Here is a 25,849-nt window from a genome sequence, read left to right on the forward strand (position 1 = left end):
TTACATTATTAAAAGTTTATTTAGGTTTGGTCAGTACAGGTAAGATAATTGGAGTCACAGAGCAATATGCATAAACAGGATACAACAGTTCTTAAAAACTGAGTAACTATGCACACAATTCAAACATTCGGTCACCTAAGGAGAAAATGCACAGATGTATGGTGGGAAAAACTGTAATTAACACTGAAACTACTACAGGACTCCTTCAGTAAGTCCATCTTTTAGTGATAAAACTACTGTACTGGGCAAACTTGGCAGTCATAAACCCACAGCTATTATGACAAATCTTGAAGGTGGTGCAAGTATAACAGTATGAGTAAGAATGCCCTTACACAGCACAGGTTCTAGATATACACAGATTTGTACAGACATCATTTATGTTACACTTTAAGGAAGTAATTTCCATTTCACATTAACTCATATAAAAATAACTTGAGCTACACAAACGTCCTTTTAGCAACATTCAATGTAATTAACTGTTAAAATTTCCAAAGTGGCAGAGGTATTGAAGCAAAAAGAAACCCACAAAAAGGCAAAATTGTGACAAGTATGCACTAATTTAAACAGCTTCTGGACAGTATCCTCTCCCAATTTAAATGACACTGTATAAAAATGCTGCAGAAAAGTGTTACAAAACTGAACCCTGCACATTTACACTGGAGTCCAAACCATTCTGGACATGACGAGAACCCACAGTTCTGTTACCTTTCATGCTCACTGTTTTCTCCTCTTGAGGATCATGATTGGAGTCTGTGTCATTTGAATGGTGAGTGAGAGAATTTTCACTGCCAGTGGGAGAGTCTACACTTTCATACCCAGTACTGAGTTGGTTTATGTAGCTACCACTTCCTCTACCAGTTCTATCTTCAGAGTGGTTGGACATCTTATTACCATTCCCTGGAGAAGCTGGGAAGTCATCTTCTGTGCCGCTACCCTCCCTATAAAATCCAGGCCCAGACGTCCGCTGATGGGAGGAGCTGCCATTGCTTGGTCCATTTGCCAGTCGGCTGCAATCTTTACCCACAGCCTCTCCCTGGTCTGTAGGCTCAGAAGATGGAGTCCTGCTGGTACCTGGGTTCGAGGCCTGCGACTGCTGCTGCTGGTACTGTGCCAACTGCTGGCGAGTCTCCTTCAATTGCTGCTGAAGAACTAGAATGGTACTCTGCATACCCTCTACCTCCTCATCAAGCTGGATGATGAAGTCATTCAATTCTATATAAAGAAAACACATGTGTTGCAAATACTTAATAGTCCATATATAGATTTAATCTCAAACAAAATAATTTGATTTCTGTAACAACATTTTAGACTGAAATTTAAGACAGTCTTTCAGCCACTAAGTACGCACTAGTTTTGATGCTCCACCTTTGAAGGAAACCTACATACTTTTTAATACTGCTACTCAAAATATGCAAGAAATTAATTTGAGCAAGAAAGGACAATGTTTGAAAACCAGGTCAATTTCAACAGTAAGTATTTTGCAAAGTAGATCCTCATATATATAGTTTTACTCAAGTATAAAGCCTTAGCACAAATAATGTAAAAGTGACCACAAACCACAACTGTACATAATCCGAATTACAAAAACCTATTCAGTGACAAAGAAAATTTGGTTACATTTCAAAGGAGTTTCAGCTCTTACTGTTTTAATTCCTTGAATCCTGCATATTTGGACACTGAAAGGACTTTATGTGAAGTAAGGTAGCAGTTGTGCTGGTAATAGTGCATGTCAGTACAGAAAGAATGATTTCTTTCAGAATTCTAGTTATATTATTTCATACTGGTACTTTCTGAAAAATACAATCTTGTGGAGGGTGGATTCTACCCTTAAAAAATTAGAAGGAACATCAGATTTTGATAATGCCAAATCAAATCTACACTATCTTACACACCAAACTAAATAATGAAATTTTAGATTATCTGAGCTATCTAAAAGCAGACACTTTTCTTATGCTTGACCATTGTTTTAAACAATACAAACACACTTTTAAAGTAATTTCAAGATGAGTCAAGAGTTCATAAAAACCATTCTGTTCTCAGTGCATGCTTTGCTTATGCAATGTTAATGTTTCACCTCACAATTCACCAAGTCTAAACAAGACCTACAGTACAAAGCCCATCAACTTCAATGATGTATTACTGGAGCCGCAAATCCCACCAGTCTTCAAAATTTAAGTTTGTCTCTGTGGGGTTTATGTTTGTTTTTAAACTATGACTACCAGTTAAGATTTAAAATTCTCACACCTTATGTGGTATTGCCCTTTCATTCAGGCAAAAATGTTTTTACAATATTTTTATCATCAGGAAATTAAACTAGCAGAAGTGCAAGGCAACTTCCATTTTCTTTAAAACAATCCCTTACCATCCTGACTGCTTTTAAGTTCCTCACTATATTTCTTCTGTAAAGCCAACTCTGCCTCAAGCTGTGCAATACGTCCTTGGGACAGCTGCCTTCCAAGCTCTTGATTCTCCTGGATAAGCATTCGACACTTCGCCATTAACTTTTTGCCTGTTTGACTGCAAAGGAAAGAGCCATCTATCACAAAATGAATACAAAACCTTCAGTATTCTTCCTCAAGCACAGTACAGACAAAATGGAGATGCAATTTCTGCATGTCACAATTCAAGGAACATTATGCCTCAACATAATTGTCATAGCAGAAAGTCTCCCTATAGTTACCACATGCTGTTCCAATGCCGGCTGATCTTCTGTCGCTGTCCCATAAAGTGGAAGTTAAGTTTTATTACTGCAAATATGAATAAGCATATTGTCTTTTTTTTTACCAACATCTGGATTATAAGTATGCACAACCTTGCATGTGCTAATTCTCAATGAATTTAAATACTTGATTAAAGATGTGCCTTGTACTTCAAGAGATCAGGTACTGCATAGAAATCACACATGTAAACTGAATTACAAACAGAAAATTCTTCATTTATTGTACTGGTAAAATTTAGTAATTCAGTTTGGGTGAAGAGAAGTAAGTTGCTTGGGTGGAATTACTAAATCCCATGTTCATTTTTCATAGTGACATCCATTTTTCTTTAGAAGGCTTAGACATTCTTCTGAATGCTGTCCAGGTACTCGTTAAAAAAATTAGGTCTCTGTTTTTCAATTCAATTTGTATACTTGACAGTGATGTACACAAGCCGTTTCATGACTTCCATGGTCAGCTTTTCCTAAGCATATCTTGCATGGTGATGAGAAAGTAAAATGTAGTTATAAATTGGCAGGAAATTAAGAGAGACAGTATATTGTTTATCTACTTCCTTTAGAATGACAGATTTCAGATTCTAAGTAATGATCATTAGGATGTCCAGTTTCTGAAAGAAATGGAGAACAGGCAGTAAAAGAAGTATTTTGAACTGACAAGATTTTCTTTAGTAAATGGGTGACATCACACATCTTTAATCTTTACGTTAAAAATTGCATTGTAAAGCATTATAGGAAGTAGTATGCAAATTAATATATAGGCAATACACCCAACTCCATAAAAGAGAAAAATTAAAGTCCTTAAAGCTCTTGGTCTGCCGAAGTCAGGATAGCAACCACAAACAGTTCTCCTTTTAATAGGCTCAGGACATAATGAAGCTGTCCTCTTCTACAGAAGTGTAAGCTCTGCCAAAAAAAAAAAAAACAACTCAATCTTGAATAGGTTTATTGTGAATTCAATGGCAGGAGTTGCATTACTTTGTTTGCTTTTAAACAACTGTCAAAGACTGAAGGAATTTGAGGACTGAAAAAATAGAACAGGAAAGAAATCTGTTACAAATCACAGCCATGGTTCTCTCCTGTAACCAAAATACCCAACCAAAAGAATTTAAAATAATAATTTCCTTAACTACCTTTTCAAGCTTTCAAGCCTTAGACAGCTTTAAAGTTCTGCCAACTCTGCCCCATTTAACGTTTTCCGAATGACTTTCCCAAATCTTTCAGATGGGCTGCTCCAGAAGGAATCTGGCTGTGTAAAGTCCTGGAAGCCTGAAACTCTGCTAAAGGCAGTAACCTGTTTTCTTTCTTGATGTGATGTCCAATGCCAGGTCCTTGAAGTTTAAATTGTGCTGACCTAATACAGTCCAAGTCACATACTTAAGATGCAAGTTTCCTTAGAGATGTTCATTCTGTGTAAAGCAGGACCGCTTTGGAGATAACCAATGAGATATCCCAAAAGTTATTAGGCAGACATGCAACGATTTTTAGCCATTTGCAAATTCCTGTTACTGTAATCATCACTACAAGTTGAAGGAAGTTCACAGTGCTTAAGTCATTTAACGCTTTCACAAAACAATGTCAGCTCTAGAATTAGCAAGTATCAGTTACCTTGGAATTGGGACCATTTTAGAATCCCATTAATTTCTTCATGTTAACTCCTGCCAAAATGTAAAATATTTATTACCTGTATAAAAATTTGCATAGTTACCTATAATGCTATTTCTTCCCATCAAATTTTTTCCAGATGTTCTGGCCTACTATGGCACCAAGTAATCTCCCCTTGCAATTTACTAAAAAGACAACACATGCAAGAATATAAAACCCAGTAACTATTAAAATAGTTCTTATTAGCTGTAAAATTTAACTTTGGCATTGTTTTCACAAATGTTCTTGAACACACATGCAACAAAACCTGTAAGAATGCAAGTGGTTAAATTTCAGAAGAGTAGCATTTGTTCTATTAGGTTCACTGCAAATTACATTTTTACTGGTTTTTAATCAAAATGTATACTGTTTAATGATGGTTGAAATGGCCTAGCATAATCATTCCTTTGATTATATGCCCTTTTATTTCTTCCTCCAGATATCAGCAATGATTAGGCTCTTCATACTTATCTACAGTTAAGGCCCAGAATTAGCCCTGCTTAGGGCTGTAGTTAACCAGTTACCCCAAGAATACCAGTTAGGGATCTGAACAGGAGTACTATGTTTCAAAAACTAGGTCAGATAAATTAAGAGTAGTAGTTGCATACAAGGATAGATAATTAAAGCTACTGGGCAGAAGGGGGAGGATGCAAAGAGAATGAAAAAATTCCATGAACACTTTACATGAGTCATCATTTCTTTACCTTTCCAGAAATAAATACTGGTAAAATCTTAACCCAGTTAATGAAGACAGCTTCAATTACCAACCAGAAAATAACTCTATCTCTCTATATGCCAGCTACTGCATATATGGATCACACATTCGTATCACTGACTCATGATTTTTTTATGATGCATATCAGGGTATATTGTAGCTACAGAAATAACAAAATTCTTTTCAGACTTTTGCTTTGAAAATTGCAAAGTTATTTGTCTCTCCTCAGTTGTACATGCATATTTAGAGCCTGAGGACTGAAAAAACAACCAACCTGTGTCTAGAAGTATTCAGTAATTTTCTGAACTCTGAGTTAAACAAGCAATCTGCATGGCATGCCTCTATCCACACATTACAGTGAGCTTTACAAAAGAGCTTGATAGCACGTTAACAGTTTATTAATGCAAGGCTTACCTCTGTTTTGATTCTAGATCATTAAAATCTTAGATACCGCTACAGAAAAATCAATCCAGATGTATCACTTAAAAATGTAAAGGTTTTCTGTTTTTTCTCTTTTGCTGTTAAGTCATTAGTCATTAAAAAGTATCTGCATAAATACACTACGCTTCAATCCCACATTAATCATCTGAAGCACAGTTAAGATACTTCTGAGTTCAAAAATGTTGTATCATCTTAATAAAAAGTAATCAAAGCACTTAAAATGTATCACCTGTGACAGCTGGATGTCTTTTGTTGTTTTTAACTTAAAACTGAAATTTCTGGGATCAGACTGAGTCATAAAGTGTTGCCCAAGTGTTTTAAATATCAAAACCTCAAATTGCTAAAGAGAACTCAATTCACTAAAAACCCAAGACACATAAAACACTATATACCAAATCTGCATTTCACTGTACACACCTCAGACATGCACTCCCACTTGTCCCAGACTGTTACTCTTGCAAGTAACTCAGGACAACAGAAGAGGCTTCAATGGAGTAGCAAAGGCTCTTTCACTGATTTGACCAAGGAAAATGCATGCATTCTTTTGGTTTGTTAAAATACTGACTTTGTTTTCAGAGAACGAGACAATGCAGAAATAACACCCTGTTCAATTCTCGTTCATCCCAGGAGTTTCACAATACAATAGTATAACCAGTAGTGTTCCTTGAACTATGTATTACAACTATTTCAAGGCACATTTTATATAGAAGTGCAATACAAAAACACCCAGGTGTACAAAGTAATTAGAACACCCCACCAACACTGAAGACAGCTGCCATTGTGTGCCTTCTGTATTGAGCATTTGAGATCAGTTCTCAATATAAAAGACTGAAAAAAAATCTTGTTTCTGCATGGAAACATGCAGTGAAATACTTATCACAACTAGTTTTGCTTATACATGCTAGTTGTGATCAAATATATATTTCTTCCAACAATTTTAAACCTGCAATTAGATAGTTTCGTACAGTCCTAATTTTGAGGTATCCACAGTATTATCAACCATTCAGAAAACATTTCATTATTTAGTAACATTGACTTAAGGCTCCATCAAGTGCTCGAGCCCAAAGACTGAACAGTCAAATGGGTACACTACCACTGTTGTGGTATCAAATAGCACTCTCATGGCTATTCAAAACTGGTTAGCAAGTAAACTCTTTAGCGCAAAATTCACCTCATCGAGTTTTGACCCAGCAGTTCAGTGAACAAGCAGGAAGTCCACAGTCTTATTGGCAAAACTGACTGACAGTGTCTCTACGTCACTAGGCTCAAGGTTAAGAGCGAAGCATATTCCACTTCTACATTTTACGGGAATTTTACATGTTCAATTCATGATTTTTAATCTCTAGGTTTTCTCTCCTTCAAATTGTCTGTAGACACAGTGTGCCACAGACTTAAGACTTCTGTTTCTCCCTCTATTTTCTTCAAATAGAAAATTTTGCAAATGTCTACATGTTCTAGAAAAGATTTTTTTTCGAAGATGGCCATTTCTTCAGAATAGTCCGACGCTGTCAGGCCTCTGAAGCAAAGGGGGAGAAAAAAGCTGAAACACAAGGTTCATCTGGTAAGTTTTACATTAAGCATTACAAGCTGGACAGTATAAGAATGTGGCTTTTGCCTCAAACGTCTGAGTCTTGGTGTGGAAACGAGTACTTGGCTGTCCCACCATAGCATTCTCGTAGTGGGACTGTCAGGGAAGTCTTGACTGGGGAGTATTTGTTTTGTTTACCTATCAGGCGTAAATTTCCAGGCACTCAGTTCATTTTGGGCTTGTTCCAGTTTGTCTTTAGTCTGTTCCAGTTCACCTTTCATTTTTAGGAAAAACAAGTTGATGGCTGGGTCCACCATTGTTGATCGCAGTTGCGCAACACTAGGCTGCTGGACTTGCTTGAGGTACTGAATCTGATTCTGCATAAAATAAGAAAAGACTGTTACTCATGCAACATTAAACAAAAAATTTAAAGCTTTTTGGATACAAATAAAATTAGTTATTCAAGGAATTCACTTTCCTTCAACACTATTTTATTTTTAACCCTGCCTTAAAATAAAACAACCACACCACACACAAGAAAACCAATAATCAAAATATCACTTTTGCCCACCCACACCCTATCAATGTGCACGGTAGTTACAGGCTGTGCCTTGAAAATTTTCCACAGATATTGAACAGAAAGTAAGGGAATGTAAAAAAATCACCATTGGGTGTAAAAAGGAAAATAATAAGTTCTAAATAATCCCATTGGACAGGCAGCAGACATAAAACTTAAGGCATGTAAACTAACTCTCTCTTTTCACTTCCTCCACTCCAGCTGGTGCTTCTCCTGGCTTCGGTGAACTTGGCTGTGCTTTGTTGTGGCTAAGTACTAACAAACAACACTGCTTTTTCTCTTGTCCCTTATGGACAAGGGGATAGGGGGAAGGGGACACGGATTGGGGAAGCTATTATTAGCCCCCTGGTTTTGTCCGGGGGGTTCTTGCGCAATTTATAAATTGTAAATATTGTCAATTTTGTACATATTAATTGCATTTAATTTTAGATTGTAGCTTTGCTTGTAAACACAGCTTCATTTGCTTCCAACTGGGCTGGTCTGGCAATTTTATGTTGGGGGGAATTTTTAACCCACCACAATGTGCATATTCATCCAAGTCTTCATCCCACCACCTTGCCAAGCATAAACTTTCAAGGCTGGTATTTTTTTCCCCTCATCTCTCTGCGTCAATTTGCTACATGCCAGTTTACATTTCCCAAAGCAATGACTGCAGCATTCAAATGCTCCCTTTTTTTTTTTGTGTATGCCTGCACTCTTTTGCAGTAAAATTTTAAAAAAAGAAAAAATATATATACACACAAAGAGTATCTGCTTAAAACAGAAATGTGATTTCCATGTCACTTCAGTGAAAGTTATTATGGAACATTACAGCTATTATTGGAAAGTAACACTTTAAAGCAGCTACTACATAGCTTTTTACAGGCTTCTAAACCTTTTTGCAAAGGGACTGATCACACAAGTTTGAGTATTTATTTTTTTAAAACAAAACTGATAAATATTAACATCAATTAAACAGATGAAAAATACAATCTTCAGCCACTTCTTGATTGTGGACAACATGCTTTCATATATACTGTTAAGCACCAACAGTTCTTGGACTTTATTTCAAAAGTACGGAAATAACTGAAACATTTCCATTATCTCCACATTAGTATTATCAAAATATTTAGGTACTTCAGGAAAAAAAACCCCACCACACAACTGAAATAACCATCATACTTTAAGTTCTAAACAGACAAAACTGTGATGTGTCCAGTAAGAAATAGAGGGAATACCACACTACATAAATTTGAAAGAAACGAAGCACTCAAACTTACCTACAAACTTATTTAGAAACAGGAAGTCCAAATTAGTGTTATCCTAACATTATTGGATGGTATTTTAACCCCAAAGGTCCTTTGCTTCACTGAATGTACAAAATGTTGCTCACCAAATACACCGATAACAAACTAAATACATCTTTATCTTTATTCACTCAAATGACACTTGCACTACTTCAAGAATTTCAGCAACTTGTCACTTCTTTGTGAGGGCTAGCACTAGCAGAGGGTGAAACACCTAGTTTAACAGATGTCTGCACACACACAGACGCTGTGGTTGACAACCTATTCCAGGAATATAATTATCCTACAGCAACATGATTCCCAACATAGACAAGCATCACTGAAGTGAAAAAAAAACAGCGTTTCTTTTCTAACCTAGGCCCAGCTCTCTCAAAGAACTGTTGAGATTCCCTGCATCAACAACACAAAGAACTGCTGCCTCCTGCTCCTCACTCAGGCCATATATGCGCTAAACACTCATAGGACCTAGCTGATTCTGACCCATGTCAGTTACTTAGTCTCATTTTGCTATGTCTAGCTCACACTCCCAAGTCAAGCAGAGAGCACTTGTGCAGGTATGATGTTAACACCTCAACTGTCACTTATAAAACAACACTACAGGAAGAATATACTTCAGCTGAACATCTGTCATTTCCACCTCAAACTGCATTCATTCCTCCAGATTTTCCAACTCAAATTTTCTCCATTGGCCCACAAGTTGTGAACTCCAGAGTTCTCTCACCTGTTGTCATCCACCCAAACCTCGCAACCTCCTGTAATCACAACCTGCCACTAACAAAGCAAGGTCAAGCCTGTTAACCCTTCCTCCTACTTCCTTATTCCATTCACCTTCCTGTTCAGCCAGTCCAAGCCTCTCTTGATCCCTCTAACATCTGGTATACGTCTCCTCCTGTTGATATTCCAGGTGGCAAGGAATGGGGAGCAGAGAGTTTGCCAGCAGTCAAGACCAACTTCATGCCAGAGCTGAGTATATAGGAACAGTCCTGTTGAATGGCAGACACCAGGACACATCCATTCTGAACACATGAAATGCCTATTGGCTATTAAAGTACACATTCACTGGTGCTTTTCAAAAGCCCATCAGATAGACAAAGAGATTAATTTTCACAAAACTGCACGAAAATCTTGGTATTAGACTTCTCTCTGCTCTAATCTAAAACAGCAGAACACTGAGTCTATTTAAAGGCTGTGCATAGTTTTGTCTGGGTTGGTTTTAATCTTTAAGACAGACAGTAATGTTTTCCTCTGCTTCTCACATTCTTGTAAACATCTGAACCCTTCCAGCTGAAGTTCAAGAAACTTGACACCACAGATGTTCAGTCATTTTTGTTAAGAAGTGATAGGAAGCATTAAAGATTTACATATAAATAATGTCATTGGTGTATTTTATGTGTAAGTATGGATTCTAAACAATTTTTATGTTAAAAATAAGTTTATTTTAGGGACTACAAATTAGACACAGCAAATAACTTGTCATATAATGAATAGGGGTTTTCATTTATGAAGTGATTTAGCAACCAATCACTTATCTTTGCATATCATTCAGCATTATTTTGCTACTTCATTGTAAGAAAAAAACCCACACAACTATCTAACAATAGGTAGCCAGAGTGTCCCAGCACTGTCCCTTTCTTAAAGGCACAGCCTAAAACGGTCACACAATACAAAGTCAAGTAGTCCTTCAGAGCTCCTTGAAACTGTATGCATTAAATCCTGAAAACAGTTTTGATGTCTTCATTACAGCTTTTACCCACTTTCTTCAAGGATGCATCTTTCTGCCTCCATGCACTGGGGAGGAGATTACAATCACTGATGTTAATCCTTGTATCAATACCTGTAAAAATGTAAGCCACATGGGTGGGTGTGGTTTTGTTTCTTTTCACTGGGTTGTTTTCCCTCTCTTTTTAAGTACACTGACATTAGCAAGACTTCTTCAAAAGCCAGTCTAAACACATGTTCTGGAAAGCCTGTGCATCACAGCTATAAACACCTGTAATGAAGTACAGCCAGAAATCTTCAGTCTTCATGATCTTGTCAAAACTCATAGTCTTAAGTACTTGAAATTTTTCTAATTCATTCTTCTAGAAATAGGAACAAAGGTGAAAACAGTACACACAAACTTGGTTTTGGTGAAAGACTTAATTATTGGGGGGGGTTTAAGCAGTTTTTTTCAGCTGCAGGCTCAGAAATTCAAAGCAAAAAAACCCAAATAAATTCATGCTTATAGCTCCTGTTCCTCACAACAGAATTTACCATTAAAATTAACACGAAAAACACAATCAATCTAGTAGTCTTACTACTAGGAAAGTGTTGTGGTATAGTACCAGAACAGATCTTCTCTGGCATCCTGAGCTGCATTAGGAGTGCTGCCAACAGGTTGAGGGAGGTGATCCTTCCTCTCCACTTGGCACTGGTGAGCCATCTAATGTACTGGGTCCAGTTCTAGGCTCCCCAGCACAGAAAAGATATGGACATATTAGGGTAAGGCCAATGAAGAGCCATGAAGATGATTAAGGGGTTGGAGCATCCAACATACAAACAGAAGCTGAGAGCACTAGGCCTGGAGAAGAGGATCATATCAATGTCCATAAACACCTTACTGTGGGAATAAAGAAGGTGAAGCCAGACACTCTTCACTGGTGCCCATCACAAGTACAGAAGGCAATGGGCACAAATTGAAACACAAGAAACTCCATTTAAGTGTAAGAAAATGCTTTCTATGCTGTGACAGTGTCTCAACACTAGCACAGGCCACCCATAGATGTTTTGGAGTCCCCATTCTAAAAGATACTCAAAACTAAACTGTGCACAGTTGTTAGTAATCTGGTCCAACATATCCTGCTGCTCTGAGCAAGCAGGTCAGACTAAGCAAACTGTAAGACTCTTTTAAGCTCAGTGAATCTGCAATTCATTTTTTTGTCACTGAAAAGAAATTTCAATTATCTTTCCCTCACTGCTTATTACAAACTAAAGTAATCTTACACTCTTAAGAGCAGTGAAAATACTGTGTACAGAGCTAGTACTAAGTCATTACTTTTGCAGAGAGCTTGTGTTTTTCGTAAGAGAAGACCTCAGGACTATATTACAGAAACTAGAAATGAGAAGCTTTTAACAGTCTTGACAGTCTCTCAGGAACTGCCAAATTAAAGCAGCAGGTGAAAATTATTTAAGTAATCCAAAAAATGACCCAAAGTCAAAAAGTGGCAGAAGGTAGTTTCAAGAAAATAAAAACTAAACACAGAAGAAAGCAGTCACAGAAAAGCCACACAAATAATGGAGAAACAAGCAGCCACAAAAAAGGTATTCTGTACAAAGAACATTAGAAATCCCAAGAAGATCTGCCAAATTCCAAGAGCAGCTTCTGCAATCAAAGTCAGCAACTGTTTCCCTTACCTCACCCAATGGATGTGGAAGCTTACAAATACTTTGTTATCCAAATTTATTGTAAACATCAGTCTAAAACCTCCTAAATGAAACCAAATAAACTCGACCTTATCCTTATGTTTCAATTTGTTCCTGCATCCAGTGACAGTCAGAAGTAACATTTTTGGTAAACATGCACAGTTGATAAATGCTAGAAGCAAGCAAGTATGGCTTATGCAAGGATTAGCTTGGTTCTAAGCACAACTGCTGATGAGAATCAACCAAAAAAAACTAACATTTTAAGAAGTATTAAGTATTCTTTACTAATTCAGTGGAATCCACATTTCTTTAAGCACAAAAAATGTGATGCTATAGATATACAAAACCCAAAGTACAGGGGTACTGTCTCAAAAGCTAATATTCCTGTACTATTCTGAAAACATTTATCCTCTCTAAATACTTACAGTACACTCTTGCATCTCCTGTTCCTTAGTTGCCAGCCTCATGACTAGAATATTTTCTCTTCGGGCAGACTCTTGCTGTTGCTGTTTCAGTTTCTCTTCAGATTCTCTCAACCCCGTCACATCATTAGCTATTACAAGTAATAATACAGAAAAAGCATGTTTTATAGCACACACTCAGAATCATTACTTGAAGAAAGCTAAAACAATCTAAAAAACAAATTAATAAACAGAAGTCAGAATTAAGGACAACTGACAACTATAACAAGCATGAAACAGGAAAAAAGTCAAAATATCACTAATAGAATAGCCTGACAGAAGTTGGTTTTAAACACATGGAGCTGGGATTGTTTAGCCTGGAGAAGAGGAGGCTCAGGCGAGACCTCATTGCTCTCTACAACTACCTGAAAGGTGGTTGTAGCCAGGAAGGGGTTGGTCTCTTCTCCCAGGCAGCCAGCACCAGAACAAGAGGACACAGTCTCATGCTGCGCCAGGGGAAGTTTAGGCTCGAGGTGAGGAGAAAGTTCATCACAGAGAGTCATTTGTTATTGGAATGGGCTGCCCAGGGAGGTGGTGGAGTCACCATCCCTGGAGATGGTCAAGAGGGGATTGGACGTGGCACCTGGTGCCATGGTCTAGTCATGAGGTCTGTGGTGACAAATTGGACTCGATCTTTGAGGTGTCTTCCAACCTTGGTGATACTGTGATACATCTTTTTGATCCTTCCTTAAGGCTTTCTAAACTTATGAAAACATTTCCATGCTTATACAGGAAATAACTTCTAAACTGCTTGTCTAACCAACTAGTACTCCAACTTGCAATCTGAAACTCAGGAAGTTGGAATCATAGAATAGTTTCAGTTGGAAAAGACCTTTAAGATCAAGTCTAACTGAGCTGTCCTGCTATCTACAACAATTTCTAAGGCCAAGATAGGAGAGGAGAGAAATCTACATGGGCAAAAACTGATCTAGTCTGTAAAACAGTGTAGTTTGTGGTCAATCCTCAAACTAGTCACAGCATTTCATGAGTAAACAGCAAGACATTTGAGAACTTCATAAATGACAGAACTTTTCTGATCTGTTAACATTTATGAAATGAGAGAAGGCAGCACAGCAGATTTGTAAAACAGAAATAGAGGGAAGCAGTCTGATACAAACAGTATACATACAGTCTGCTACTTGTCAAGTATATAATGATGGAAAGTTGGAATAATTGCAAATTTTTTTTCCAATTACTTGAGAATGACCAATTGCAAATGTAAACTGAGAATGAACTGCTTGCAGACAATTAATTTCTAAATAATTTTTTTTGCAGATAAGAAGACTGCTAACTACAGCCTGTATTAGTTTCCAAAACTAAGACACTAAAAATATAAGAATTTCTATTTATCTCTGTTAGGGATGGTTTGAGATTAAAATGAAATTGACTGCTTACATTTGCTGTATTTTAGCCTTTCCAAAACTGAAACATTATAAAGATGGCCATAGAAGATGGATGTAACAACGGAGTAAAGAGAAGACATCTGTTGGGACTAGCAGAAAAATACCCTTTGAACTCATTGGTACTAACTCTTCCAGTATTTAGACTGAAAAGGTGAGCAGAAAAAGGCAAGCCCATCTCTGGCTACTAACAATTTTTACAAGTGACAGGACGGGAAGTTCAGTCACTTCCAGAATATATTATGCTGCATTTCCCATTTAAGAATAGGATGCTTTTCCCATATTCGCTTTCAAAAGACTGAAGTACAGACCAAGGTTTAAAGACTATGTACTACTGACAATCAAATTATTTGCATAACCAGAAAATATTATTTGGTGTTTCATTTGAGACACTAATTCTACAAAACATTCCCCTGCTTCCCTGTGTTTTACAATACTGTGAAACTGCTGAAGGCAGAGCCACAAAGTATTTCCTTTCTAAGGGAAAAGAACTGAAAATGCACTTTAGTGGAATTATGTTTTGAAACTTCCTCCCCCAGCAGTACAAGTGGTCCTGCAGATGCAAGAATAGACTTCAGATACTGTGTAACATCTGCAACAGAAAGCAAGCTGCTGAACAGGTCAGGAAAGGTTGAAAACTTAGGCTAGAAAAAACAGGGTCTTTTCTCTAACAAAAAACTGACATGTATATTACTGTCTCTTATTTCTAATTTTAGAAAGCACAGACATTACTTGTACACTCTGCTTTACACAAACATTTAGTTAACTCATACCATTTTGAAACCTGACTTAACTTACAATTAAGGTCTGTGTATTTGCCCTCCAGAGCTTGCACATATGCTTCATACTGTTTCCACCTATCAAAGAGACAAAGAGAACAAATAGTTTTCTGAAGCTCAGTATATTAATCAAGGCATCTCATTACTAAACTTTCAGAACACAAATTCATCACCATCAGAAAATGTCGAGGGGGAACTGTACAACTGCATAAAAGGCAACTTCAGTTTCAATAAAGAGGCTTTAAATCCTAGAAATAGTTACATCCACTTTGTATCTCACAAGGATAAAAAGATAGCTGTGAATTACAATACTTAAGAATTGACATTGTAAAACTTACTGTGTTCAAGCACCTATTAGTTACTTGTGTAAATTAGCTAAAATACATCTCATTCTCAAAGTAGAGTAAGTTAAACAGAATTCCCTAACAGAAACTATAATACAAAGATAACGTTGTTACCAAGCGAACAAGACAAGCAGAAATGTATTATAATACACTAGAACTGGCAGTCTACATTAAGTAGTTACACCAGCTCATTCAAATCAAGATCATACACTCTGATTACATTTGTCAACCAGAAGCTAAACAGTTTAATAACTCTTTGAAGGCATGTTAAGTGATTCATGCGGTCAGAAAACCTCACATGTAACAACAGCATTGCATCCAATACAAACCATCAAACCAATAGTAAATAAAGTCTACAGTAACGTTTAGCGTGACATACCATACCAAAGTTCACAGGATGGTGTTTGGGGATTTTGTTTGTTTTTAAAGTACTTAAGTGTCTTCCTCACAATGGTACATTTCCATGTCAAGAAACAAATTCATCTAAGCATTTTCCAGCTAGCTCACTTTACAGGCTCTTCAGGAAAAAAGGTTTTACCCCTAAATACATTGTAAGGTTTAGTAAAAGAAACTTCTTAAAAAAAAAAATCAGTAGTGACAGAATTTTTCTCCTTCCTGCCCAAATTATGGCAATTAAAATATGAAGGCTACTACTAGCACACGTTCAACCATGGGAAGAAAGCATTCCCCTCTGGTAAACAACTTTGCTTTACTTGAATATTATATATCCTTTTCACAAGGTTTCATCTACACCTAATATATGCATTAATTTAAACTTTTTTTTTAATAGACATAGCTAAAAATCAACACTCATGGTGATATAAAAAAGTTTTTGGTTAAAAGATTTAAGAATTTGCACATACTTTCAACAACTTCTTTTAAAAAAGAGCTTGTGGGAACTTACGGCCTGACATCAAGACTGAAGCCTTTCTTAAAAGATTCAAGAAAGAGTTCTCTTCACACACACAGCCTTAAGAGATGCATTGGTTTAAGCAAACATGAGAATTGCTTTGACCAGCCTGTCCCATACTGCCCTTTCTGGTATCTTTGTAAGGGACTCAGGCAGCTCAGTGGCGACCTTCAGTCGAGAAAAAGAAGTTAAAAGCCAGCTTTTTGCCTCACCAATCAATTTCATTTCTACTCAGTATTTACTTTGTAATTTGTTTAGAAGTTTGTCAATAATCTGATGGCTAAACATTGACAATTTGAAGTTTCACTACAGTGCTACTTGCAAAGGCATTAAAGAACAAGACAGAGCTGTGCACAGAACTAGGAAGACAGCCTCAAGTTCAATTTGCATAAAAGAGGCTCCTTACTGCCTCACAAGAACTGGAAAGCAATTGAGCAGCATTACGTAGGTTATCAATTCCCTTCATTCTCTAAAAATATCAAGCAGACTAAGACTACATGGCCTCAAAATACCCCTATAAATACCACTATTTCTCTTTGAGCACCCATTTTTTTTATACTGAGCTCTGGGGTTCACTTTTTCCAGAAAAACGATAAGCACTTAGCAGGTGCCATAGTGACTGGCTGTAAGCATGTTGAGTAAATTCTGTAAAAGCACCATATTTCCTTGAACTGCTTCTGTAAATCTGGATGCTTCAGTGTTTTCAAGACCAAACATGAGGCTGAATGGTCAGGGCAACACTGATTAGATTTGCAGCTATGACCCAGGGAGTACATTGTTATCACATCTCTGGCTCTTCTTTCTTTATAGAACTCTTACACAGTCAAGATAAGTAGCTAATGCATTACAGAGAAGAGGAAAAACAGAGGTGAGTCCACAGCAACAAGACAAGCAGCAATTACCCAAAAGGCCAGACTGAAAGGCTTACTGTTGATCCCACTCATGTTTAGCCAAAAGAAGTTAAAATGAGCAAACCTAAATTATGTACTTCATACAAAAAGAACCCAGTGACACTGGGAGTCGCAGCACAAGAACTGACAAAAAAAGTATTAGTATTGTCTACATACATTTTACCAGTGCAGCTGTACAGGTAAAATGTATCATAGTACCTAAAAATGCGAAAGGTGATGGCAGATGCCTGTACCTTAAAAAGCATTTTAGAGTTTAGTCTTTGCTCTATGAAACAACATTTAACTTGAGATATGTTAGTAATGCCAGTAACTTAGCATACCAAAAAAAAAAAAAATTAAAAAAAGAGCTACAGTTTACCAAAATGTACATTTATTGACTCCAACAGGTAAACAAAGGATCCACAGATGCCTGGCACAGTTAGGTCCTCGTTTATAAATCAGGAAATTCAGGGGCAAGTCACTTGAGTCAGTTTCTTTTAGCAGGTGGATGCCTATTATTTTTTCCACAGTGACAGGAATTTTCCCGAAAGGTGAAAAAGATGGCTAGACTCCGTTTTATGCAAGTTCTAGGCAATAAAAACTTCATTTCAACATTTTACTATTAAGTTCTGAATGTGCTGAGAAAGCAAGTGTGTAAACTAAGAAAACCTACAATTTCCTGTGAAGTAAGGAGTTAACATTTTTCTACTGTTTAAAAATAATTTGCTACCTTGCAAGCAATGTGAATCTTATCTTCTGAAGTTATAAATTAATAAAAACTCCTACTCATGCATTACAAAATTTTGTTCATTGGAAAAGGCATTTCCCCTCAAACTATTATATAAAAATATTCAGGACAAGGTGAGAACTTCACAAAAGAAACAATGAAGAGCTTTTCAGAACAAAGATGCTAAAAACAATGGAAGAGTTAGGTCACATCTTTCCATTAAAAGTTCACCTGCTTTTTACTTTACCTTAGGATGAGCTCATCTCTAGGTAAAACCTTAAAATCTGCTTCGCTAAGGCGAACCTATGGAGAAAAAGGAAAAGCACAACTTATCAAGCTGTCATGATTACCTAAGGGGGGGGGGGGGAGGGGGGTAAAGCCAAAAGTATTTTTAAACATACCTTCTTTGGGAGAGGTTCTTCATTCGTCATTGTGAACTCTGAAGGAGGAGGTAAAAAAACAAAACAAAACTTTATTTAATGTAGTTGCAAGCATACATGAAACAATTAAGTCAGAAGCTAGTATTTCTACTTCTTTTTTTTAAAACTACTGAAATATTTGTTCCACACAATGCAGAGCTAGAGTACGAAGCAACATTAATCAGGTTACAGCAGCAAACTTGTAAAGTCAGAGGCATTTTTTTTGTAGAAATTGACTAAAACGCTAGCCAAAACTACCAAACTTTGTCCATATGTTTAGATCAAACTGACATTTAGCATGTGCTCTATTAAACATTGTATGTTATAAGGCAGAGGTTAATCAAGGTCTAAGGAAAGTAATTGACACTACTACTTCAGTATGTCTTGGGGAAAAAATGTGAATTTTACCACTAATGCTTGGGTTACGTCAAAACTCCATGATCTTCCAAGTATTTATTCTATTACTTTTATGATTCTAACAAACAAGTATTCAACAATTGATTTTAAACCTGCATGATTACTTAAGAATAGTAAGATTTCAAATAGGTACACCAAATTCCTCTTGTGTGTATGCAGCATAACAGGATTGCATTGTGCTAGGTTAAATATTCATGCCTTGAGTTTCAGAACATGTCCTTACTTCAAAAGGATAATACACACTATTTTCTACAATGATTGCTATCAAAAATAGTACAACTGAAAATATTATAAGCATACAAGTAAAATGAATACAACATTTGCTAGCAGCACGTGTCTTTGAAATATACTTTTCAACAGAAAAGCTGCTTATAAAACATAAAAAGTTTGTAAAACTGCAGCAATGCACATATAACAATGTATATGAGCTCCTTGGTTGTGAACACTCAGCTTCACAAAACCAACACTCTTAAGTATTTTCTCAAAAAAATAATTTTACAGACCAGGTATTTTCCCCACAGATAGTAAACGAACTAAGTTAACTCTTCCAAATCCTAAGATAAAAATCGTAAAACTGTTTGTCAGTAAGAGAAACAAGAAACAATTACTTGCCAAATGAGGGATAGTCTCCTCCGTCTACACTAGTCACAAATACACAACACTCTACATAACAGGCCCCTAGTTTAAACAAACAAATAAAACTCAACAGAACAAAACACACCACACACACACCCCAACCCGCCACATGCAAAAAACCCTGCATCAAGTACAGTGCACAGATGAAACCATAAAATAAAAACCGACATTAGAACCCATGGAAAGGCTTCAAAAAACATGCAATAGAAGCATCTCACTGATGAGTGGGAGCTTCCTGTGGCTAGTCTTGGTAACACAGGCACTTAAGCACTTCCCTAGGCTAAAATGCACCCTCCACAACTTTTCATCTCACAGACACGTTACAAAGTATTTTGCTTTAACTTCTGGATGCAGCTCCCTATTTCAGGCTTTTACTAAAAACGTACCTTAAATATTTTCAAGCATAAGAGGGTATTGATAGAAAGCACTGATGCACAACTCAGTAGCCCAAAGTAGCACAAAACAACCTGAGATAAACACAGGGGAATGCTCACGATACCTGGATTTAGGTTGCCTACTTTTCCTACTAAAATTTTCCCAAAGATTTTTTTAATTCCTTCACTCCTTGGAAGCAGTCTGTAAGATCTCAACAAGTTTTAAGTCCTTAACAGAGACAAATAAGCTTTTCAGATGTCCCACAAAGCTACAGCTGACACCAACTGAAATGTGCACAGATGATACCAAGACAGAATTCATGTTCTTCAGAAAAGTACCAGAAACATACAAATACCAAAAGCCTCAAGTTTCCCCAGAGACTTGTCCAGCCGGCTGCAAAGCAGCATACAATTAATGGCTGATGCTCCACGTAAGTGTAGTGTAATATATGGAGATACAAGGTAGACTAAGTTCCAGCACTGAATTCTCTACAGCAGCACCAGACCTGGCTACCGTAACCTCGAGGGCCTGTGCACCATCATTTACAAAGCCATTTCTTGCTTTCAGACAAGAGCACAAAAGTGATGACTGAAGTTACAGGCCACTGCATTACAGAAGTTATTACCATACTGCCACCTATTATCAATTGTAGTGATAGAAGTGCACACCAAAAAAACCCAACAATGCACCCCATAAAAGCTAAAAAATATTTTACAGGTTATTTTGGAGAAGCTAGGAATCTACAGATAAACACCAGTGCTCGCTCCCTCTATGTGTCGATTCCACCTCACTACTCCCATGCAACAGCTTTTTTGGCACCTACTGTAACCTACCAAAAGCTTAGAAATTTGTTACTGCTATGTATTACTACTGTTGTGCTCAGCATTTTTCAGAAACGTTACGAGCATTAGGCCGACGACATCAGCTGTCACAGTGATTTGCCTTAGCTTTCTGCTCATTAAGAAATGAGTTTTTGTATTACAAACAGTAACGTTACAATGGAAAGTTCACTCTTAATACCCTAGCTTTTCAAGTAGTTTACAGCAAAAGGTCCTTCTCATTACCTGGCTCTCCTCTAAAAAAGGAGATGAGATCTACACAAATCAGAAATATTTTGCAAGAGCATGATGAAGTGCTATTTTCCACAATAAGAATCAACAAAAACTATACTCCTCTATAACTTATTAAAACTAACACAATTATATTTTGTGATTTATATGACAAACAGCTTAACTGTACTACCATAACTAAGCACTTCCATGATTTTGGGGAAGCGATGTCTGCTACACACCACTCCTGCATATCGAACTATACTGCATGCTTAACATTGTCACAGGCAACTAAAGAATTTTTACATAATTTCATCATGTTTTAGGCTTTTATGGCATTTTAAATATGGAAAGCAGTGAAATGGGGAAGCTACATTTTATTTTGGGAACTCCAGTACACCTTTTCCTATAATGTTTAAAAACATAGGATGTAAGAATTTAAAAAAAAACCAAAACAAAACAGTATCATGTATGCTGCTTTACTAGTTATACATGAAGTAACTGCCAGATTTTTTAACGATATGAAAAATACCTCCGTGAAGAACAGCCCCTCCTAAGTTCCGGGTTTCCGAAATATGGAGGGGTGGAAAAAAGGAAAAAAACACAACAAAACCAAAACCACCACACGAGAAAAAAAAAAATAAAATCGAACTTCTTAAAGATAACAGAGTAGCCCTCACACTCGCTTCAAAAGCCGCCGCGGCCTGAAGCTGGGCCTTGTTCTGCCACCCTCCTACAAGTAGCGAAACGCCGTCGTCCGGGCCAAGCGCAGCTGCAGGCCGCTGGCCGGTCGGCTCACCGCAGGTGTTTGACAGGCCCAGCTACCGCTGCTACCGCTGCCACCGCCCCCCCACACACCCTCGCCAAGCTCAGGCACTGCCTGCCCCGCCACCCTCGCTCATCTTCAACAGGGGCTGACACGGGCCTCCCGCGCCCCGGGGCAGGTGGCGGCGGCCGTACCCCGGCGTGGCGTCTGCAGAAGGCTGGGGGAGGTGGATCCCAACCGAGCTGCCAGGCCGGACTCCGGGCCTCGCACAAAATGGCTCTAAGTGCTTCCGCTCCTCCCCCAGCTTGAGGTAAGAGATAAAACCACTGCCGGGATTTGGAGCCCTGGCACCGCGAGGTGCCCGGTCTGTCCCGCGGGCCCAGCAACCTCCGGCTGAGGGACGGCAGCAGTGCCAAGAGAAGGGGGCGGGGGGGGAATCGGCTACAGGGAGGAGCGCTCGCGCGGCCACTCACCTCCCGCCCGCGATGCGGAGGCCTCGCTCTCCCAGCACACCAGTTGCCTGGGCCGCGCCTGTCACATCGAGGGCGAAACGCCGCCACTGCTCGTGCCTGCCACCACCTCTACTCCCACTACCAGCTCCACAAGGATCGGCGCTCCGGACCTGGGGTCGCCGCCGTGTCCCCCCGACCCGGGGCTCCTTCGCGCGCGCCGCTCCCGCCCGCTCTTTATTTGCGGATTTTCTGCGCTACAAAATGGCGCCCGAGGAGGAAATGAGCGCCCGGCTGCCCCGCCCACGAGCCGTCCCCCACGTTAGAGGCGGGGGGGCTGCGTGCGCAGCCAGTGCAGGGCGGCAGGAGCCGCCGCAGTAGTGTGACAGGGCATAGACGCTCAGTGGTAGGAGGCTCGACCCCCGCATTGCCCCCTTTTGTGGAGATATCTTTAAGGAAGCTTGTTACCCGCCCCGCCGGCAGGCGGTGTCGGGATGCCTCTGCGAGGGTTTCCTTAGGGTATTTCAACGTTAATTTAAAGTTTGTCAGTTAAACAGGCGGGAGGGAGGAGGCAGCAGGCAGGAGCGCACGGCGGGGCGTGGGGCACCGGAGAGGAGAGGGAAGAATACGGGCGCTGCGCCTGCGCCTTCCAGCGTCGGGCTGGAGGGGTTGGGGTGTGAGCTCCTGCGTGAACTGTAGGGAGTGCAGCCATCTCTGTGTGTGCAGCGCCTGCGCGTTGCCTGTGAAAGCGGCTGGCGGGCAGGGGTGGCGGGAGCAGCGCGAGCTTAATGGGAAAGCTGCTTGGCGCCTTCTTGGAAGGCTGACGGGAGAGGTGGCATCTCTGGAAAAGAAAACCGTGCGTAGCAGTTACTAACGTGCAGAATGGGCGCCGGGCATGGCGGTGGTTCATTCTTCAAGCTGGGAAGTAACGTTTTCACATGGATAACCCGGATCAGTCAGTATCATCAGAGAAACGGAACTTAATGCTAGCTCTTTCTAAAGAAATCAAACTTCAGTTTCAGCACTTGGGAATAATAAAGAATAAAGCATACTGTTTGTCCTTAACTGCAGTCTAATACTGAGCTGATATGATACCATCAAATGTATCTCTCTCATTATCCACAGTTTCCGAAGCAATGCTATTAGAACAAGTAAATGCCTTCCCCTCTTGCCAGCAGAGTTCTACAGCTTCTGTGCACTAAAGTAGTCTATTGAGTTGCACAGGTGTAACTGATTGTCACTCACTCCATCAGTGGTGACGATGTGCTCAGAATTTCAAATGACCCTTCCTGATACCAGACTATATTCACCACAGCATCCAATGCGCATGGCCCTACATCCATTTCTATATGAATACACACGTTTTTTTCGGTGAAAACTTCAAGCACTTTGAAACCCAATGCTTTGACAGGGTTACCTAAAAAAGGCTAAGGATCGTGTGATGAGTGACCACGAGAACAGAGGGCTTGAATTAATTATTTTGTAGTCTTACCTCATTTTAAAACTGAAAAATAAGCTGTCATTACTGTTCAGGGTTTCCTGCTTCTGCTTTCCTCTGCAAATACCTTGCAGGTATTTGTTTTAAGTGTTCCAAGATGCTAATTAACAGATTGAAGCCATCACAGGATATGGCAGCATGGAAGAGGTGCTGAAATATCAGTGTAGTCCTTAATATGAACGTGAATGTAGCAAATTGACTTGACTTCTCCATGCACAAATGTGAACATTACCATACTAAAAATGTATAGAAGCCGAGTGGGAGAAGAAATTGAAGCTTTTTTCATATATGAATTACTTAACAGTTTCTGTACACCAGTGGTGATTTAAACACAAGATCTCACAGTACTTGTCTGGAATTTGGCTATTTTTTCCTATGCTCAGAAACCAGGCCTCTCTTACATCTATTTAAAAGTACAGATAAAGGTGTAGGACCGTAAACCTTCTACCAATGCTTCTTTGTGTTTGTGAGCGCAAAAAAAAATCCATTTTTTCATCTTTTATACCTTGTCAGCAGCTTCAAATTTATCTTTACAAGTATGGATTACATTTGTGAGAAACATACTAGCTGAGCAAGAGGCAGGTAGCCAGAGACATCTAGAGAGAAGTGGAATCAGTGCACAGAGCTTTATATGCTACCAGCATTCCTTCTGTCCCTTCAAAGTAGTTTGTATTATCAGGTGACACTTAACATTTTTGTTTGAGAAAGTAAGAACAGCAATAAGAACAAACCTAGAACATTTTGGTGCTACTTCAGTAAATGTGTCGACACTTGCATTGTGTTGTGTTTGCAGCATAACTGGAGTGAATTTGCATTTCTAATAATAGTGGGTAGCATAACCCCCAGCAGCACTGTTTGTCCTCACAAGACAACATGTAATAGAATGTCCAAGCATCAACAAAAAAGCAAAAATCACATATGCATTTATTTATAATGATAAAATAGGAACCAGATTATGAATCTGTGGGCATGACAGCTTGCACACAAGAAATCAATATGCTTAAGGCAAATTAACTATTGCACTTTCATTAAGTATATTGTGTTTGTATCTCTCCTGTTGTTTAAGCAATCATCTGTTTGTATGGTGAAATCATTACATACTTCTGACTTTAATGGAAAAGTTGCTTAAAAAGAGAAGAATGTCCCAACAAGACCATTATTTCGCATTACAGTGGGACCCCTGCACTTGCACACCTCTACGCATCCTCCTAGTGGCACTTTCACACCCAGAGATTGCTCAGGGGATAATGAAAAGGGTTCTCATTTTTGTTTTAAGTCTGCTCATAAAACTGTCACATCCAGTTACAGGTTCCTTGAATTACAATGTGTTGTTCATTAATTTAATTATCCATTGACTGGAAGGCTCGTTATTGTTTTTACCTCTCAGTTCTGGGTTTCAGGAGGTAAAGAAAGGCCAGTCAACTCATGCAAAGATTGCCCTTAACTTGTAAGGACATGAGATAGAGGAAGGCAAAACCATGGTACATCTGCTGCTGGAGCACTAGAAAAGTGCTGCTGTAGTTTACAGGTGTGGGGGAAAGATAAAATGTGAAAAAAATTATACAGAGAGGTCCTTCAGGTAACTACTAGGGCCTCAAAAAGCCCAAATTTGATATCCATTAATTCTTCCTCTCTTACAGAAGCTTCCTGAATGCTAGGTTGAAATCTTAGTGCTTTATATTTCCTGATAAGAGTGTTTTAAGGGTCTTAGTGGCATTATGATATATTTTTCTTCCATTTTTAAAGCAAGATGTAATTACACTTCTTCAGAAAGTTCTTACAAGTCCTTCTCTTTTACTTACCAGTAATTTTTTGCATATATGTATATAACTCCATGAAAACGCACGAGATCAGCAGTACAATAATGTACAGCTCCACAGAACCAATTTGATTTACAGCTTGTCTCCAAGATGGCAGCACTTGTGATGCTACTGTGCACCTGTGAATCAGCAGATACAACATAGTGGTTGAAAATTTTGTTCCTGTTAGGGGCTGAGTGTACCAGTGAGTGAATTCCAGAGCCTCTCCTGAAGAAATCCCCTGACTTGCTATTAGTCAATATAAAAATACAGCAAAATGGTGACTTGAGTTACATTCATGTTTGGGATGCTTGATAAATGCTACAGGGTTGCACTTGAAATACAGATGTGCCTATAGTTGATAAGGATATAAAACCAGGTACTTGTTATACCTTTTAAGTCATAGAAAAGTGATGGCGATTTTAATAAAGCAAAGATTTTTCTGTCTTGGGAGATGACAGCATTTTTTATCAAACACTGATTAGATTACAAGCATTCTCTGACAAAAATAGATTCAAGGTAAACACAGATTCCTCTTTACACAGCCAAAACAATTTTTTGCCTATCAGGACCTTGATTTTCAAGGACCTGGTCTTCACTTCAAGGGCCAGGAATTTTATAAAA

At 38.6% G+C, this 25,849-nt stretch overlaps 1 protein-coding gene across 1 annotated transcript; it reads right to left on the bottom strand.

Annotated features, from left to right (window-relative positions):
* WTAP (WT1 associated protein) lies at nucleotides 1–22,213 on the bottom strand. The gene is made up of 8 exons (XM_068152660.1): nucleotides 21,953–22,213; nucleotides 18,219–18,256; nucleotides 18,065–18,120; nucleotides 14,966–15,024; nucleotides 12,732–12,859; nucleotides 7,240–7,418; nucleotides 2,363–2,517; nucleotides 1–1,212 (listed from the first exon to the last, which is right to left on the bottom strand). The coding sequence occupies exons 2-8, from the start codon at nucleotides 18,246–18,248 to the stop codon at nucleotides 629–631; spliced, it is 1,191 nt and encodes a 396-aa protein (XP_068008761.1). The 5' UTR covers nucleotides 18,249–18,256; nucleotides 21,953–22,213; the 3' UTR covers nucleotides 1–628.
* Nucleotides 22,214–25,849: the final 3,636 nt, after the last annotated feature.

The sequence above is a fragment of the Melanerpes formicivorus genome, unplaced genomic scaffold, assembly GCF_026170545.1.
Source record: "Melanerpes formicivorus ecotype bairdi unplaced genomic scaffold, bMelFor1.0.p_v2 SCAF_2, whole genome shotgun sequence".
Lineage (NCBI taxonomy): Eukaryota > Metazoa > Chordata > Aves > Piciformes > Picidae > Melanerpes > Melanerpes formicivorus.